Genomic DNA, 20076 nt, shown 5'->3' on the forward strand with positions numbered 1-20076 from the left:
ATTTGCCTCAGAGTTATTGCCCTTGATTTAATGAAAAATGCCCGTCTGATGCCCGTCAAGTTGTTTTTTTTGATAGGTCAATTTGCCTCAGAGTTATTGCCCTTGATTTAATGAAAAATGCCCGTCTGTAGCCATTTCTCAGTAACTAGCGGGTAGAATTTCATCAAACTTGAAATAGACATGAACCAAGATACTGCGACTATGCCCTACAAGTTTTTTTTTTCGATTGGTCAATTTTCCATATAGTTATTGCCCTTTAATTGTTTAAAAATCCACAGATCTGTACATAACAAACCAACCAATTGGAAGAGTTTCATTAAACATGTGATGTTGTGTACCTACACCCAAACAAACCATTCATTTTCTTTTAATTTGATTTTGACTAATGAAATTATTTGCTTCTTGGTAACATTCTTAACTTTTTCCTGGATATATTTTTTTGCCGTTCCTCAACTCTGACCCTTTCGGCGAGGGATTCCAATTCATCGAATTTGCTTGTTAGATATAAAAAGTAGAGTGAAAAATAGGGACAGGCAGCGATGATTAACAAGTAATTCATTCATTATGGCCTAATTAACTTTCTGATGAATGCTTTAACCCTTAGCCTGCTAAATTTCTAAAATGGAATGGTCCATCATTCAATTTGGGCAATACCATTTATTATTTGAAGGGGTGTTTGTTGAAAATTTACTGACTGAATAGCGAACAGTGCAGACCATGATCAGCCTGCACGGATGTGCAGGCTGATTTTGGTCTGCACTGGTCGCAAAGGCAGAAATATTCGCCGCCAGCAGGCTAAAGGTTAAACAAACCGTTATTTTATAATTTCAGTGTCTGGAGAACAAGAGTTGGCTACAAGGACGCTGACCATACAATCAAAACGGTTCTACCTAGATGTGAAACAAAACAGGCGTGGACGCTTCATCAAAATTGCTGAGGTATATTGATCTTTATACCACGGAATGCAAGCTTCTGTGTGAATTAGATGTTCTAATTTACCAGGATATTGACAGATCATAAAGAAATGCTTCATCACTTAATTGTACTTTTATGATTCCCCGATTACCTATCTCTTCGTATTTTAAGGTTAAGGTCAATGGTCAAAATCCTCCCTAGGTGAGCTACTTGAGCTTGCTGTTTTATATTCATGCCTGCTAACTTTCAAAGAAGATGGTGTATATTGATTTGCTCATTGTCTGTCAGTCTGTCTTGCTTTCTGATCAGTAAATAGAGAATGCTTGGTTTCACTGTGGTCAAACTTTATTTGATAATTGCCTCTTGTCAGTAGGTGACCTTACTGTTTTGGGGGTCAATAGGTCAAAGTCACAGTGACGTCAAAATTGAAAACAGTTCCCTTTCAGTAACTAAAGATTGCTTTGACCAACAGTTGTCAAACTTCAGAGGATGATTGCTTGCGATTCAGTAGATGACCCATTTGAGCCGTGCCAGGCCCATGAGAAAACCAACATAGTGGCAGTGCGACCAGCATGGATCCAGACCAGCCTGCGCAGCCGCGCAGTCTGGTCAGGATCCATGCTGTTCGCCAACAGTTTCCCTAATTGCAATATGCTTTGAAAGCGAACAGCATGGATCCTGACCAGACTGCGTGGATGCGCAGGCTGGTCTGGATCCATGCTGGTCGCAAAGCCACTATGTTGGTTTTCCCATGGCACGGCCCTTTTTGTTTTGGAGGTCAAAGATCTATGTCACACTGACTGCAACACTAAAAATGTTTTGGCTCAATAAGTAAAGAATGCTTTGGCCTACAATGTTTTTCAAACTTATTAGGATGATTGTCAGTTGTCATTTTAGGACATCTATTATTATTGAGGTTAGGTCAAAGGTAGAGGTGACCTTTAGACTGAAACAGATTCTGCTCCATAATTAAAGATCTCTTTAGCTGTCAGGTCTTCAAAAGATGGTTGCCTGTAGTCAGTAGATGACCTCTTTTGTTATGCCCCCGAAGGGAGGCATATAGTTTTTGAACCGTCTGTCGTCGGTCTGTCCACATTTTTCGTGTCCAGTCCATATCTTTGTCATCGATGGATGGATTTTCAAATAACTTGGCATGAATGTGTACCACAGTAAGACGACGTGTCGCGCGCAAGACCCAGGTCCGTAGCTCAAAGGTCAAGGTCACACTTAGACATTAAAGGTTATTGCATTGATGGGCGTGTCCGGTCCATATCTTTGTCAGCGATGGATGGATTTTCAAATAACTTGGCATGAATGTGTACCACAGTAAGACGACGTGTCGCGCGCAAGACCCAGGTCCGTACCTCAAAGGTCAAGGTCACACTTAGACATTAAGGGATAGTGCATTGATGGGTGTGTCCGGTCCATATCTTTGTCATCGATGGATGGATTTTCAAATACCTTGGCATGAATGTGTACCACAGTAAGACGACGTGTCGCGCGCAAGACCCAGGTCCGTACCTCAAAGGTCAAGGTCACACTTAGACATTAAGGGATAGTGCATTGATGGGTGTGTCCGGTCCATATCTTTGTCATCGATGGATGGATTTTCAAATACCTTGGCATGAATGTGTACCACAGTAAGACGACGTGTCGCGCGCAAGACCCAGGTCCGTATCTCAAAGGTCAAGGTCACACTTAGACATTAAGGGATAGTGCATTGATGGGCGTGGCCGGTCCATATCTTTGTCATCGATAGATGGATTTTCAAATAACTTGGCATGAATGTGTACCACAGTAAGACGACGTGTCATGCGCAAGACCCAGGTCCGTAGCTCAAAGGTCAAGGTCACACTTAGATGTTAAAGGTCTTTTTTCATGATAGTGCATTGATGGGCGTGTCCGGTCCATATCTTCGTCATTCATGCATGGATTTTAAAATAACTACGCATAAATGTGTGACACAGTAAGACGACGTGTCGCGCGCAAGACCCAGCTCCGTAGGTCAAAGGTCCTAAACTCGAACATCGGCTATAACTATTCATTTAAAGTGCCATCGGGGGCATGTGTCATCCTATGGAGACAGCTCTTGTTTTTGAGGCGATTTGGTCAAATATCAAGGTCACAGCATATCCAGTTTCTTAACCCGCTTTCATCTAACAGGCCATCATGGGGGGTGTGGGGCATATATGTTTTACAAACAGCTTTTGTTCCGGAAGAAATCTCAAAAGATATGTATGTTTTGCAAAATATTAAAATTTTATTGTATTTTCAGTACTAGTATGCTTGATGAGAAAGGGTTCTAACATGTCTTTTTCATTAAGTGAAACTAAGATAGTGGCACGTATGTAGTATTACCTGCTTGTATTTTAGGTTGGAGCAGGAGGAAAGAAGAGTCGTCTCCTCCTGGCCATGTCCTCAGCAGCAGAATTCAGAGACCACCTCACAGAGTTTAGTGATCATTACTCTTCTCTAGGTATGTTTTGCTGTTTATAATGTATTGGGTTAGGTGTTGACTTGGAACTTTAACCGCCTTGGTAGCCTAGTGGTAGAGCACATGCTTCAAGTGTGGGAGGTTGTGGGTTCTTTGGCCGCTTCATACCAAAGAGGTGAAAAATGGTACCTAGTACCTTCCTGCCTTGGTGCTTAGAATTAAGAGGATAGCACTAAGACTGGTCAGCCCAGTATCAGTATAATGTGAAAGTGATGGCAGTTTCTATGGCGTGATATTCCATTTAGGCAGCACTAGTGACCACAAAGTTCAGCATGGCACTCAAACCTGAACACACATGCACTGTAATGTCACAATATATATCAGAACTCTAGCTAAAATGAATTTATATCAACAAAAACTTCTTAAAAACAATGCATGATTTGCAGGTTTGCACATTATCTAAATCCGGTGTCTGTTTTGCCAATCTAGCAGTTAATTGAGACTGCGCAGTCATTTGGAGCCGAGTTGTCCATGTCACTGACTTCAAATCAATCACCACTGTGGGTTTGAAACTCGTTGAAAGAGATTATAAAAAATTTCTTGCTTTGTGGCAATCCATCTAGCTTAGGTATGTGTTTTACAAAGATGCCAACTGAACTTATGCCAGGATATTCAATTCCTGCACAATAAAAGCTGGAAAGTGGTCATATGACTTTGTCTGCATCACTGTGAATTGCAGCCCAGCAGACAAACTAAGTAATACGGCACTAGTTAATCTCATAATTTTTAGCTCATCTGATTTTTTGAAAAAAAATGATGAGTTATTGTCATCACTTGAGCGGTTGTCGGCGTCGGCGTCTGCGTCGGCGTTGCCTGGTTAAGTTTTATGTTTAGGTCAGCTTTTCTCCTAAACTATCAAAGCTATTGCTTTGAAACTTGGAATACTTGTTCACCATCATAAGCTCACCCTGTATAGCAAGAAACATAACTCCATCTTGCTTTTTGCAAGATTTATGGCCCCTTTTGTACTTAGAAAATATCAGATTTCTTGGTTAAGTTTTATGTTTAGGTCAACTTTTCTCCTAAACTATCAAAGCTTTTGCTTTGAAACTTGGAATACTTGTTCACCATCATAAGCAGACCCTGTACATCAAGAAACATAACTCCATCTTGCTTTTTGCAAGAATTATTGCCCCTTTTGGACTTAGAAAATCAGTTTTCTTGGTTAAGTTTTATGTTTAGGTCAGCTTTTATCCTAAACTATCAAAGCTATTCCTTTAAAACTTGCAACACTTGTTCACCATCATAAGCTGACCCTGTACAGCAAGAAACATAACTCCATCCTGCTTTTTGCAAGATTTATGGCCCCTTTTGGACTTAGAAAATATCAGATTTCTTGGTTAAGTTTTATGTTTAGGTCAACTTTTTCTCTTAAACTATCAAAGATATTGCTTTAAAACTTGCAACTCTTGTTCACCATCATAAGCTGACCCTGTACAGCAAGCAACATAACTCCATCCTGCTTTTTGCAATAATTATTGCCCCTTTTGGACTTAGAAAAATCATTTTCTTGGTTGAATATTATGTTTAAGTCAACTTTTCTCATAAACTATCAAAGCTATTGCTTTAAAACTTGCAACAGTTTTTCACCATCATAAGTGGACACTGTACATCAAGAAACATAACTCTATCCTGCTTTTTGCAAGAGTGATGGCCCTTTTTAGACTTAGAAAATCATGGGTAGGACAATATTTCTATTATACAAAAAAAATCAGATGAGCGTCAGCACCCGCAAGGCGGTGCTCTTGTTATATACATTCTTGCATGTAAAAGGCAAACATCATAAATACATCAGGTGTAGCTGTTTTAGCTTGTCTGATTTTTAAAAAAAATTCCTAAGTGGTATTGTCATCACTTGATCGTCGGTGTTGGTTAAACTTTTTGTTTAGGTCCGCCTTTTCTAAAAAACTACAAGAGCTATAGATTTTAAACTTTGCACACTTGTTTATCATCATTAGTTGACTATATAGGCCAAGAACCATAACTCTAACCTGCATTTTGTCAGAGTTACGGCCCTTTTTGTACTTAGAAAATCTGAACTGTAACTCTTTTCTTACATATTGTCAAGCACTTGCAGACGAGCGATGGCACAGGCGGTGCTCTTGTTTATTCTATATGATTGTAGCAGTTTTATTGTCTGTCTTTGACTAACAGGTCCGCCAAATCCGGACAACTTGCCGGAAGATGGTAAACTGAAGAGTGAGATGATGACAAAAGACAACAAGAGATATTACCTTGACCTCAAAGAAAATCAGAGAGGAAGGTTCCTTAGGGTAAGTACTTCGGTCATTGTCAGAGGAAACAGTTTTGTTATATTTCTGGGAAATCTACTGTATCAGCTCATTGGTCAGTCTAGATTAAGAAGTTGGATATCTTAAAATGAAGGATTCAGTCAGTTGCATTTACTAGTGTGGCCAAGAAATTGATAATTTAGCAATACTGATTTGAAAGACCTCTGGATTGCAAGTTACATTTTTATTAGCTCGACTATTCAAAAAATAGTCTAGCTATTCTACTCACCCTGGCGTCGGCGACACACCTTGGTTAAGTTTTTGCATGCAAGTACATACAGCTATCATTTAAAGGCATATAGCTTTGAAACTTATTTATTCTTTTTCTAGGCCAATTACCTACCTCACTGGGTCAAGTTCCATAACTCTAACATGTATTTTGAGCAAATTATGCCCCCTTTTGGACTTAGAAAATTCTGGTTAAAGTTTTACATGCAAGTTACTATCTCCAAAACTGATGCAGATATTGAATTGAAACTTCACATGTGTCTTCGGGGTTATAAAACTAGTTGATAGCACCAAGTCCCATAACTCTGACCTTCATTTTGGCCAAATTATGCCCCCTTTTGTACTTAAAAAATTTTGGTTAAAGTTTTGCGTGCAAGTACATACAGCTATTACTAAAAGGCATATAGATTTGAAACTTATTTTTTCTTTTTCTAGATCAATTACCTACCTCACTGGGTCAAGTCCCATAACTCTGACATGTATTTTGGCCAAATTATGCCTCCTTTTGGACTTAGAAAATTCTGGTTAAAGTTTTGCATTCAAGTACATACAGCTATTACTAAAAGGCATATTGATTTGAAACTTATTTTTTCTTTTTCAAGATCAATTACCTACCTCACTGGGTCAAGTCCCATAACTCTGACATGTATTTTGAGCAAATTATGCCCCCTTTTGGACTTAGAAAATCCTGGTTAAAGTTTTGCGTGCAAGTACATACAGCTATTACTAAAAGGCATATTGATTTGAAATTTATTTTTTCTTTTTCTAGATCAATTACCTACCTCACTGGGTCAAGTCCCATAACTCTGACATGTATTTTGAGCAAATTATGCCCCCTTTTGGACTTAGAAAATCCTGGTTAAAGTTTTACATGCAAGTTACTGTCTCCAAAACTAATGCAGATATTAAATTGAAACTTCACATGTGTCTTCGGGGTTATAAAACTAGTTGATAGAATCAAGTCCCATAACTCTGACATGTATTTTGGGCAAATTATGCCCCTTTTTGGACTTAGAAAATCCTGGTTAAAGTTTTGCGTGCAAGTACATACATCTATTACCAAAAGGCATATAGCTTTGAAACTTATTTATTCTTTTTCTAGGTCAGTTATTAACCTCACTGGGTCAAGTTCCATAACTCTTAACATGTATTTTGAGCAAATTATGCCCCCTTTTGGACTTAGAAAATTCTGGTTAAAGTTTTACATGCAAGTTACTATCTGCAAAACTAATGCAGATATGGAATTGAAACTTAACATGTTTCTTCGGGGTTATTAAACTAGTTGATAGCATCAAGTCCCATAACTCTGATATGCATTTTGGTCAAATTATGTCCCGTTTCGAACCTAAAACTCTTTTGATTTTTAACATTTTGGGTAATAATTTCCTGCTTCTGTGACAATATTTCGAATAGTCGAGCTTGGCTGTCTTACGGACAGCTCTTGTTTAAAATATACAAAATGCAGTACATGAAAAGTCAGTTAAGTGCTTAAAGTAAATTAACTGGTATGTACACAAACTTGAGAAGAAATGACTACTATATTTCTGTATTGGATACAATATATTTCATATTGGACAATGTGAAAACTTCAGTTCGAAACTCCATGTTAACAATATAAGCCATTGTCTGATAAAAGTATCAGCATGAATATAAACATAAATAAAGGCCCGATGCAATGTTTCTGTATACATTCAAAAGATGGAGTCATGTCTGACTGTTATTTACCTTTTTATGCCCCCGGCATCTACTGATGCAGGAGGCATATAGTGATTGTCCTGTCCGTTCGTTCGTCCGTTACTAGAATGACTTGATACTAATGCAGATGTAACCTGTGACCATTCCTCATCTTCAAACATCACCTGACCTCAGTTTGACCTTGACCTCGTTTTGGACATAGGTTGCTTTGTATGGGCCATTTGGACCAAATGGGACCGTTTCGTCTAGCATCAATACCCCTTACTAGAATGACTTGATACTAATGCAGATGTAACCTGTGACCATTCCTCATCTTCAGACATCACCTGACCTCAGTTTGACCTTGACCTTGAACTTGACCTTGTTTTGGACTTAGGTTGCTTTGTCTCGACAAGGATGCCACCGGCGGCATCAAGCGTTTATTGAACGCAGCTCCTTGTTTTTTACTGAGAAACAAAATTAGAATTAAAGAGTTATTTAGCAATGTCTTGTACAATACAAGATATACTTGGACTCCATCTGAAAGATATATTGGACTCGCCAGCACGTCCAGTAAATTTCTTTGAATGGGTACTTCTTGAAATATATTGCTAAATATATGATACTGATGACTTGAAATATTTGTATGCAGGTAGCGCAGACAGTACAGCGGGGAGGGCCAAGGTCACAGATAGCTATACCAGCACAGGGACTGATAGAGTTCCGAGATGCTCTCACTGATCTCCTTGATGAGTTTGGAACAGATGATCATGGTAAGTTATACAAACAGGGGTTTCATTAGTTATTGAAGTAGATGGTTGAAGTTGCAAAGTAGATGGAAGTCTGAGAGTTCTCCTGACTTGCTATTGAAAAATAGCCAGGGCTTCTGACCCCTATAAAGGGTGGGGTGGGGGGAGGGGAATGGGAAAAACCATTTTAAGCTAGGACTGGAAACAGTAATATATCTTTCAAAGACTTAAGTAGTTCCATTATTGCAAAAAAATGATGTTGATCTATTCTGCATAGTATGTAACTAGCCGAGTGTGTAAATTAATCAAGATAGTTGTGCAATGTGTCATTTCATTTTTAGCTCGACTTTCGAAGAAAAAGTAGAACTATTGCTCTCGCCCCAGCATCGCCATTGGTTAAAGTTTTTAATAAAGTAAAATATCTCTGTTACTATCAAAACTTTTGACTTGAAACTTAAAATAGTTATTTACTGTCAAAGTCTGCACCAGGAGAAACAATACCCATAACTCTGATTTGAATTTTTACAGAATTATGCCCCTTTTTAACTTAGAATTTGTGGTTAAAAGGTTTATAAGTTTTTACTGACAAAGCTCTAATTCATAGTGAAGCACTGAGAAAAGTCGAGAATGCTGTCCTAAGGACAGCTCTTGTAAGTGTGTCTTTTCAGTTAGATACTGTGAAATCATTTAAATTTGCTGGCATGAAATTTCGCGCAAACGTGAAGAAGGACTGTTTCGCGCGGGCTTAAACTGCGCATTTTCAATTTTAGAAAGGGAAAAAAATAATCAAAAAATGATTATAGTGTGGTCTTAAATTCACGCATCAGTCCTAGCGCGAAATTTGCGAAAATTCGTCCTACGCGAATAAAAATGATTTTACAGTATTTTATAAAAATTTGAAGCATAGTTTCTCCAGATGCAATATTATGTTGCCAAGATGTTAACAAAACCTCATTGTGGAGGTTTAAGCGTTTTTAGACAAGTTATAATAATGATTAATTCCCTTTAGTGGAATAGGTAAGAATGCACTATTCTAAAAAAATGTTCCATGACTATCAAATACCTTTAAAAATACTTGTGCTTATTCAGAGAATTTTTAAAGTATGATATTTTTACAGGTGTGGAACTGCAAAATCTGTAAACTTTAGGTAAAGCCATCGAAATGACATATGATAAAGAGACTTTGTTTGATTTATAAGAACAAAATATCTTTTGCTGTTACCAGATGTTAAGGGGCCTCCGTGGCAGAGTGGTTAAGGTTGCTGACTTCAAATCACTTGCCCCTCATCGATGTGGGTTCGAGCCTCACTCAGGGCGTTGAATTCTTCATATGAGGAAGCCATCCAGCTGGCTTACAGAAGGTCGGTGGTTCTACCCAGGTGCCCGCTCGTGATGAAATAATGCACGGAGGGGCACCTGGGGTCTTCCTCCACCATTAAAGCTGGAAAGTCGCCATATGACCTATCATGTGTCGGTGCAACGTTAAATTCAACAAAAAAAAAAAAAAAAAAAGATGTTACACTTTAATGGGTTGCTACCCCACTCCTGAAAACCATGAATCTTTGAACCTGTGACTTTTGTTGGAGAAAAGTTTAGTCATTTGAAGGATTTAAACCTACTTTGTTAATAATCATTATCATTTAATCCTGCAAACTCTGAATGCTTGAAAAACGTATTTTGCATTTCTATTTGTACAGAAGGACAGAGTGACCTCCCAGAAAGTAAATACCTGCGTGTAGAGAACAAAGTGTTCTATTTTGATGTAGGATCAAATAGAAGAGGGGTGTATTTGCGTGTCTCAGAGGTTTGTATTTAATATTGTTAAGGAAAAATAAGACATTTAGTTTCATTGAAAAAGTAATAGATTTGGTCCATGAATGTTACAAGATGGAAGCTTGTACATCAGTGTGCTGTGCATTTCCACAAAAATAGAATAGTAAATCTTGGAAAGCAGTCAGAAAAGCAGAATTTATAGTAGTTTACAGTGAACACAGTAACAAATTATCAATATAATTGTACCCTTGTAGATTTTTCACACATTCTAATAATTATGTTGGTACCTTTCTCTGAATGAGTGTGTTTATAGATTTACCTGTTTTTGTATTGAGAAAAAAAACCAAAAAACAAAAGGCTAAAAAAATGTGCACTTGTAAAAGCATGTCTACACATTTCCTCAGTTGTAGTTGAAAGGCAGGATTGGTAAAAACATGCTTAGAGATGTGTTTGGAGAAATTAAATTTTGAAGGCCTTAATGGTCAGACTTTACAGCGGGTACATACGTTAAGTGAATGCATTTCTAGGTTAGATCTTTATTTTTTTGTTACTGACTCTCAGTAGCAGATGAATTTGAATAAGCCGTAAGTATGGGAGCAAGACCTCAAAGTGGCAGAAAAACAGAAAGCTTTACTCCCAAGGTTCGTCAGTGAAAATTAATTGCAACTTTAAATTATGAATAGACAGTAAGTTGCGTTCTCATATATACATTTTAACTTCGTTAACTCGCAGGAACCGATAAAATTTATCGTTATTTCAAGTCATCAAACTATATACTTTATACAGGGATTTTGCCAGGACCTGATGATGAGTTCGAGTGAAGGGTGGTGTTTGAATTATCCAAATTCAAGTGAATGAAGTTTGTCTGTAATGGATTTTTATGCCTCTTGGTAGTTTTTGGGGGTTACTAAGATTTGCCCTGATATCTGAATTAGTAGCTTGCTTATCTCAAACAGTATTTTACCTCGAACTGCATAGGATTGTTTATCAGCATATGAAGATTTTGTTTCGGATTTTCTCTCAGTCCAGATTCATGGCCCTTGACTTTGTCAAAAATATGCTAAAAAAGACCAATAATTTGACCAAGAATCATGAAAGATTTAGGGAATTATATCAGCAGATATTCTGTTTGGGGTTTCATTCTGCTAGACCAGAGTTATGGTCCTTGGCTTAGTAAAAATATACATATATACGTTAAAAGTTTATGTTGCATATATTTCAAAAAGTGTTTTACCTGGAGCCATGAAACTATTACTGGAATATTATTAAGTATGTGAATTTGTGCACCTGTGGTTGTGTTTAGGATTTCATTTTGCAAGACTGGAGTAATGGCCCTTGACATAGTTTGTTCCATGTATCTCAAAGAATTTGACCTGAGTCAGAAACTTTAGATGTTGTTCCATATGTGATTAGTACCTGGTATCAAGAATGCTTACATGCAGTTGTCTTGATTTTGTTTCGGATTTTCACTCAGTCAGTCCAGATTCATGGCTTAAGTCTTGCATTGTCAGAAACTTTAACATGAGGGTACAGTGACAGAAAGATGGACAGAGCAACAGTGACCTATGACATCTAGTTGTCATGTTCCTTGTATTTCTTTTTCAGGTTCGTTCTAATTATCGGACATCAATCACCATTCCAGAGCGATCTTGGGGTCGATTTCGTGACATGTTGTCAGAGTTTACAGACAGGGGTCATGACGGCGGCCAGTAGGTGGCCAATCTCTAGACCAGCGGGAATGTGCTTCGTGAAGGGATCAGTCATTGTGTGAAAGGAGAAGTCATTGATTTTTGTTTCATTATTATTGTACAATGGATTGCTCTGATCCTCAAATTGTGTTCTTGTAGGATAGACCAAAATGAGTTCTAGTTTCTATATAGGACTGGTTGAAAGATATGATTATTTATATTTCTTGATGGATCAGAATTGGACTCGTTAATGAAACAAACAAAAAGTTATTGATGGAAAGACGGTGACGATTACTGTACATTGAAATGTGTGTACTAAACGACAGACTTAAAGTTTTAGGATTATAGAGGTTACAAATTACAGTGTGTTTCAAGGAACTGGCGATCAAAATATTACATGAGTGACTATTAAAATGGGAACAGCAGTTGAAATTATTCTTTAAAAAAAAAAAAAATACAAAAAAAGAACACAAAAAAAAACGAAAAAGTTTCTGCTGTAGGGAGACAGCTAAATTACAACATAAAAAAAGTCATTCAGATCATCAAAGCAATTCATGACTCATATCGACCATTTCATCTCATAAAATTGATTCATCAAGCACATTTCCTGAGGTTTGAATTTGGCGGAACGTCGTTACCGATGTATATGTATATTACTTGAAAGCGGGAACGGGGGATTCTCTTTTAAATACGAAGATTTGGTATGGTCTAGATGTAGTGATAATGTAAATCTGTACAGAACTAGGATGTAAGCTTTTCTCTGGGCACTGGTTTGCACGTGGGCACGTAAATGTTCTGATTGTATATGTGTGTAGGTTTGGTCAACTGACGTTTTGCTGCTGCTGTGTCGATGTGAACAAAAATACATTTACATGATGAAACAAGTTTGTAAAGGAAAAAGTGAAAGTTGCTATGTTTGTAAAAAAAAAAAAGTTTAATGAGGGATTGGAAGAAAAAACGACCACCACCTGTTGCATGAAATGTACATGAAATAGCAGTGTAAGATGTACATATGAGTTTTGATATTGCTGTGAATTGTGAAAGAGGACACGTTGATAGAACTAAACGGGAAAGCTCAGTTGATGAAAGCTGCACAGCGTGGTGTTGAATGGAGATCATTTGTTAGATGTTATTGACTTTTTCAATGTTAAAGTTGAAGTTTTAGTGACTAGTTAAGTATTTAAATTTGTGTACAGTGATAGAACGTTAAGCTGTTTCTTTGAAAATATGTTTTCATTTAAAAATTTGGAAAGAAAAAAAAGTGAAATCTGAACTTTGATATTTAAAAAGATCTATCCATCAAAATTATGTTCTGATTTGGTTTCTTGTTCTCAAATTGTTAGTTGCACTTAAGAAAGAAGACCTGCGTGAGATGTATACCCAATGCAGCTTACACAAGTACTTTATATGCTGATCCATGGAGCTGGTATAAATCTGGAAAATTATAATATGTTATTGATCTGTGTATCTGATACGGAAGTTGCCAGGGTTGTGAGTTTGCTCTGTAAAAGAACAAAATGGTTTGAAGAGCTTAAAAGTAAAGATAAACTGCACGTTCTTTGATAATGTTTTATATCGACATATCATTTGGAAATATATTGTAATTCCGACGTAGATTGAAGTTCCAAGGTTAGGTCTCCGTTATTTATTCATCCCAAGAAGTGAACAGTCCAACAGTCTTAAAACTCCCATCTAGTCACTCCAAACTTTGTTTCACTCCTTGCATAATTCATCTTCCAGACTGACATTACCATCCTTACCTTGTTTCCAAGTTGTAATTTCATTCACTGATCGGTTCAGCTCAGTTGTCAAGCAGTTACATGCAAACTTGACTGCTTGATTGGGTATCTGTGTTTATTTTTATAATACCAATAGTTATCCCTACAGGCGACTCATCTATTATCAAGAGATGGCAGTCAGTTCAGTTTAATCTGAGGAAATTACTAAATACAGATGCTCTTATTCCAGAAACTCAGCTGGTTCGGTGTCTAGTCTAGTCAGAGCATTTTACCACTGCTATGTCACACCATCCATTGATGTACAACTCCACCCATGCTTTGCCATAAGGTCCATCAAAACTAAGGGACGCATTCCGAAAATTTGTATACATGTACAGTAAAACTAAATGCAGATTTTTTACAGATTTACGAAAAAAAATTGAATGTCACTCAGCTGCATTTAGATAACAATTGCAATGTTACAGGAGAAATTCTGATTGAATATTTTCTCAGAAGTTTGGCTCTTGTAAATAGTTTCAGGTAGAACTATAAAAGATCCAAGTCTCTGCCCTTATCAAATTACAGTATTGACAGTCACAGTAATTAGTTAGAATATAGCTTTTATTGGAATGAGCCTTTAACCCTTACTATGCTGGACACGATTGATTCTGCCATTGATCATGATCTGCACTGTTCGCTGTTCAGCCAGTATCATTTTGGTAAGCACCCCTTTTATCAAATAATGGTACTGTCCAAATTGGAAGATGGACAAGTTCATTATAGAAATTTAGCTGGGTAAGGGTTAGGTAGATTATAGCTTTTATTGAAATGAGCCTTTAATCAAAGTATTAGCTGAGATCTTTTATACAAAATGTGCATAATAAAAATACGGGCAACTTAATATAAACATTCTTATCAAAGAGCATTTCTGTTTTCAAACTCATCATGTTTGTATGGATGTTTGCTTTTATTACAATTTTGAACAGAAGATTTGAAACTTAGCACAAAGTCCTCTTTGAAATAGAAACCATATTTTAGCATATATTTTGATGGAAGTATACAGGGGAATCTAATTTTACAACACACACCCAGAAAGAAAAAAAAATATGTATGTGAAGTATATAATGGAGATTCTTGACAGTGTATTATTCATATACAAATAATAGAATAATTTGAATATATATTACTACATCTACAATATAAAAGTTTTCTTTTATAGTCATTTCAGCTTGTCCACATAAAATGTTTATTAAATTGAAAAAAAAAAATTGTACACTTTGAACACTATTACTTGTTAAACAACTTAACTATTATTGTACATCTATTTGTTAAGATATTGTTGTTTGTTAATTTCTTGTTATAGCAAGGTTGCAGAAAATTCCCCTGTTTAAGCTGCTCATAGAATGTGGTTTTATTTAATCAGGTTGATGTATAAAAAAAACAACACGTTTTGAAAGGACTGACATAAATTATGTAATTCATTTAGTAAGATCCATCCATAGAAATAGATCAAGCATAAGTGGAATGAAATACAAAAAAAAAAAAAAAACAGAAAAAAGAGAAGTGTTCTATAAAACATGTGGTAAATGAATTTTCATTAAATAATTTTGCCACGACATGTTCAGGGTAAATTTCACAGAGGAATTATTTGTAGACCATCTGTTAAACGCATACTCATAACCAGCATGATCAGCTGTTTTCATTACTAAAGTTCAGATAAGCAGTCATTCTCAAAAAATTACTCTACATACAGAACTCCAAATTATGTAATTTCATTTCGTATTTCTTGTTTTCAGCTATCATTCAAAATTCATTTCCTTTTGTAGACAGTAAACTTTTAATGGTTAATACTGCAGAATGATAAATCTTTTCTTGATTCATTTTCAGTATTTATTACACAGTGCTCCAGATATTTTTTTACCCTTAGAGAAGTAACCCCCCGTTAAAAAAGCATGGGGGTAAATTGGAATATATAAGAAGTAATGAATGATAGAGATGTTTCAACTGTGTGCCAGTCAAGGACAGACTTTGATTATAAACAGCATTGTCGTGAGCCCCATTAGGTTGTCGACTTTGTTTGCTTTGTAACTTGTACATTGATGGTTACATTTGGGACTTCAAGCCACAAAACGAAGCAGAAAAGTTGTTCAATCCTTTGTTTTTGAATCCAGACAATGATTATACATACAAAAATCTTGTACTTCGTTACCAACACTTTGATGCCAGCAAATTGAACTTTTTTCTTAGCGCTTCAGCAACCAGAAAGTATCTGAGGCTGGTTTACATACTGTTCACATGAGAACCACTTTTTACCAAAATAATCGCATTTAACTAATTCTAGTAACAGTCCCAAGTCTTTCAGGAATATCAGCTGTTCAGAAATTAAAAGTATGCTTGACATTTTCAAGTTTAGCATAAATTCTGAAGCTCAAGGGTAAATTGTATGCAAAGGTAATAAATCGTGTCCATATTCTAGTATTTCCTGAGCGTAAAATAGGTAGATACACAGCTTATCTGGAGCACTGTTACGTAATTTATTCTAGAAATCAAATAGAATACCGGTAATCAGCGAAACCAGTAAACCTCAAACTGTTCATCATAAATTGGACTCTGTCTCTTTCTATCTTTTAATACCAACTTTTTTTTTTAATTAATGATCAATTCAGATTTTAGCATGCTAGTTCTATGTATTTTTATATCAGTTGTAAAAAATTTCTTTCAGCCTGATGGCCGTTCAGTAAATGAATTTGTTAATATTTTGGTGGTTATTATTGTTTAAAAAGCTTTTGATATTTTAGTTGCAGCTTGCGTTTGAAAAGCCAGGGATTTTTGGTTGTTTTTAAAGACTTTTTGGAGGTAAATGTATGTGGTTAATAAAAGATATTGTACTGAAACTGCATAATTGATAAAAGAGCAGTTGTTATTGTTTAAAGCCATTGTAACACCATGGAAAGGAGAGTACATGAACTTACTGTGTTAAAAAGTTATAATCATATTTTCTTTGGCATATTACTGGAATCAATTAGAAATAATTTAAGAATTACTCAGACACATCAGTTACCATCCTGCAGATTTAAATGGTTTGTGAGAAGAAATTTATTTTTGTTAAGTTTGACTGAAATGCGTGTTTGTAATAGATACCTTTTTTATGGCTTTCCAAGTTTCTCAATGAATAAAAAGCAAAAATTGAGCATGAAAAATTGTTGGAAGATTAACCTTTAGCCTGCACATTCCTGCAAGCTGATCATGGTCTGCACTGTTTGCTGTTCAGTCAGTAAATTTTCAGTGAACACCCCTTTGAATGTTAAGTGGCACTGCCCAGATTGAATGATGGACCAGTCCATCTTAGAAATTTAGCAGGGTAAAGGTTAACCCATTTACACATGACATGTTCTCTACCCTTTTATTTTGTCAGTATTTTTTAATGATCAACTCGTTCATTACTGGCTTTATATAAAATTGTCTGATTAAAATATTTCTAAATTAAATATTCTATTTTACTTTTTATCATACTTAAGTGTTGTCTTATTTGGTTGAGAAGATCCTCAGCTTAAAGTGCTAAGGTTTTATTTTGTTATTGCTATAAGTTATATGATTTTGTATTATTTTTTATTGTTGCAATATATGGATATTTTTTTTTCTCTTGGTTTAATACCCTGGCCTCAATTAGGGGACTTCTATTTCTTTTCTGTTTTTGTTGAGTAAATTGTGTTTAATTGTTACAGTGTATGCTATACTGTGAAATCATTTTTATTTGCGTAGGATGAATTTTCGCGTATTTCGCGCTAGAACCGATGCGTGAATTTAAGACCGCGCTATTATTATTTTTTGATTAATTTTTTTCATTTATAAATTGAAAATGCGCGAATTAAAGCCTGCGCGAAACAGTCCTTTTTCACGTTTGCGCGAAATTTCATGCCAGCGAATTTAAATGATTTCACAGTAAATCAGTGACTCAGTAGGCCATCTGTCAGGTTAGAACTGCAAGTTGCTATATTTTATACAGTCAAACCTATCGATAAGGAATGACTTAGGGAATTGAAGTAAAGTGGTCTTTGTGTTTATGTGTGGTCTCTCAGCTGGTTGAACTGTACTGTATATACCGTATATTTTCGCTTATAAGAGGCATTATTAAGAGTCATATTTCAAGTTTTTAAAGAGTGGGGAGCATCTTATAAACATGTACTACAAGGAAATTAAACAAAGAAACCCAAGATTGCATGTCCGATGTCGGGGTGCGTCTTACAAGCAAGTGCGTCTTATAAGCGAAAATATACGGTAGGTGAATGGGAGAACAGAGGGTACCAGCCTTTCGGGGCAGGTTATGTAAATGTTTTTATTTGTAGATAAGGTTTGACTGTAATCTAGATAGGATATATACCATATATATATATAAAATGGCATCTTGCTTCAAACTGAATAGATTTTCTTCCCTTTTTTTTATTCTTTAAAACTGGTCTTGAAATGATTAAAAACTGGATGATAGACTGTTCTATTCATATTTATCTTAATTATTAGATACCAAATTCAGTCAAATTTGTGGAACTGGTATCAATAAATGACCAACTTTAGTATGTGTTAAGAAAGTAAATGTCGTTCTGTACTTCCGGTATGTTAAAGAATGTGAATATCTTTCTATATTAAATAAGAAATTGATATTGTACATGCAGCAAGCTTCATCTTTCCCCCCGAATTGTCCGGGGTAAAAGCACTGTCTGATTCATATTTTTCTGTTTTTCTTGTTTTTCTATGTACAAAAATTAATTCTTTGATATATTTTTAGATTGATTTTAGATAAAATTTCAGTAAAGTCTTAAAAAAATCTTAAGAAAATTATGATTTTTATGTACTTAAAATATTAATTCTTCAGACAGTGTTGTTCTCCTAGGCAGTCCTTGTTAAAAATCATATGTTCAGGTATATATTGGAACAGATACACGTACTTCAAATTTGACTGTATTTGGGTGTCTGAATACAGGTAGTCAGATAAGATATTTAAAACAAAATGCCTTGAATAACTTTTTGTTAATTTAAAAAAATGATCACATCATAATTTAAATATTGCATGTATGGCTGTTGTTTACTGACAGATATTTTTGTACTAGAACAATATTTGGTTGAAATTTTATAGATATCTTGTTCATTCATTGACATAATATCAGAATGTACTCTTTTCTTGATGTCCATCAAATATCCATATAAAGTTAGATGATTAAAACTTAAACCTTTACTCTTTTGTCTGTATTTCATTGAACTCTGTGTGGATACTTGAGTGGTTTATTCAGATGACTGATTCTTTTCCCTATCTCCACCATTTGATAAAGATATGCCTGCTTATACGCTTTGAGGGATATTTTTGTTAGATCAACAAGAAATTTGAACATTAACAAATCATATAAAGGATTAATTTACAAGAAAAATGAACAGCATATAATCATGTATATGCCTTGAATTTTGGAAAATACTGCATAAAAGGGCCACACTTTTGGACAGTTCATTGCCTTTAATCACTGTGTCAAAGAACTAGTTAATGCATCTCAAAGCTGAAATTTCACATTTGATAGGTTTAACATGGTCTTAAGCAATTTTGAAAATTCCCCAGGTGGGGAAGCATATAGATGCCGCTTCATCTGTCCATTCATCCCACATTTCTTTGAAGCATTTCTCGGCAACCACTGACTGGAATGCAGTGAAAGTTTATAGGGTGCTTCACTCCTAATAGGAGATGCTTATATTGTCCTCATGTTTGGGAAGGATGATTTTTGTCGAGCCCGTAAGGATGCGAAGACATAGTTGTCCAAATGGCTTTTCGGTGGAACCAAAATTTGTAGGCCTGTTTAGTGCCATATAACCTATACTGTGTTTGTGCGCCATAAAACCCAAATAAATAAATGGCTGTTCGGTGTATGTGCGTCCGGATTTCTTTGTCCAGACCATAAGTTTGTCATTGATTGTGGGATTTTAAAATAACTTGGCACAATTGTTCACCACCATGAGACGGCGTGTCGCGCGCAAAACCCATGTCAATATCTTAAAGGTCAAGGTCACACTGAGTTTAAAGGTCAAATATGGCTATAATTGACCTTGTCCAGACAATAACTTTGTCATTGAATTTGGGATTATAAAAGAACCTGGCACAATTGTTTACCACCATGAGGTGGTGTGTCACGTGCAACATCGGCGTCAGTATCTTAAAGGTCAAGGTCACACTTGGAGTTTAAAGGTCAAATATGGCAATAATTGACCTTGTCCGGACAATAACTTTGTCATTGATTGTGGGATTTAAAATAAACTGGCACAGTTGTTCACCACCATTAGACTGTGTGTGACTTGCAACAACCGCGTTAATGTCCCAAAGGTCAAGGTAACACTTGGAGTCAAAAATAGGGTATAAGTTTGTCATTGATTGTGGGATTTTAAAATAACTTGGCACAATTGTTCACCACCATGAGACAGCGTGTTGCATGCAACACCCATGTCAATATCTTAAAGGTTGAGGTCACACTTCGAGTTTAAAGGTCAAATATGGCTTTAATACAGTTGGAC

The 20076-nt window shown here is 35.9% G+C and overlaps 1 protein-coding gene across 4 annotated transcripts in view; it reads left to right on the forward strand.

Moving 5' to 3' along the window:
* Positions 1–18760, forward strand: part of LOC123536233 (transcriptional activator protein Pur-beta-like) — a 32706-nt gene extending 13946 nt beyond the window's left edge. For all 4 annotated transcript variants that reach the window (XM_045319221.2, XM_053528870.1, XM_053528869.1 and 1 more), the window contains 6 exons: positions 832–938; positions 3289–3391; positions 5564–5682; positions 8255–8375; positions 10049–10155; positions 11730–18760. In XM_045319221.2, the coding sequence (XP_045175156.1) occupies positions 832–938; positions 3289–3391; positions 5564–5682; positions 8255–8375; positions 10049–10155; positions 11730–11837 (665 nt within the window). In that variant the 3' untranslated portion in view covers positions 11838–18760. The remainder of the gene's footprint in view (positions 1–831; positions 939–3288; positions 3392–5563; positions 5683–8254; positions 8376–10048; positions 10156–11729) is intronic.
* Positions 18761–20076: the final 1316 nt, after the last annotated feature.

This window comes from Mercenaria mercenaria, chromosome 17, assembly GCF_021730395.1.
Source record: "Mercenaria mercenaria strain notata chromosome 17, MADL_Memer_1, whole genome shotgun sequence".
Classification (NCBI taxonomy): domain Eukaryota; kingdom Metazoa; phylum Mollusca; class Bivalvia; order Venerida; family Veneridae; genus Mercenaria; species Mercenaria mercenaria.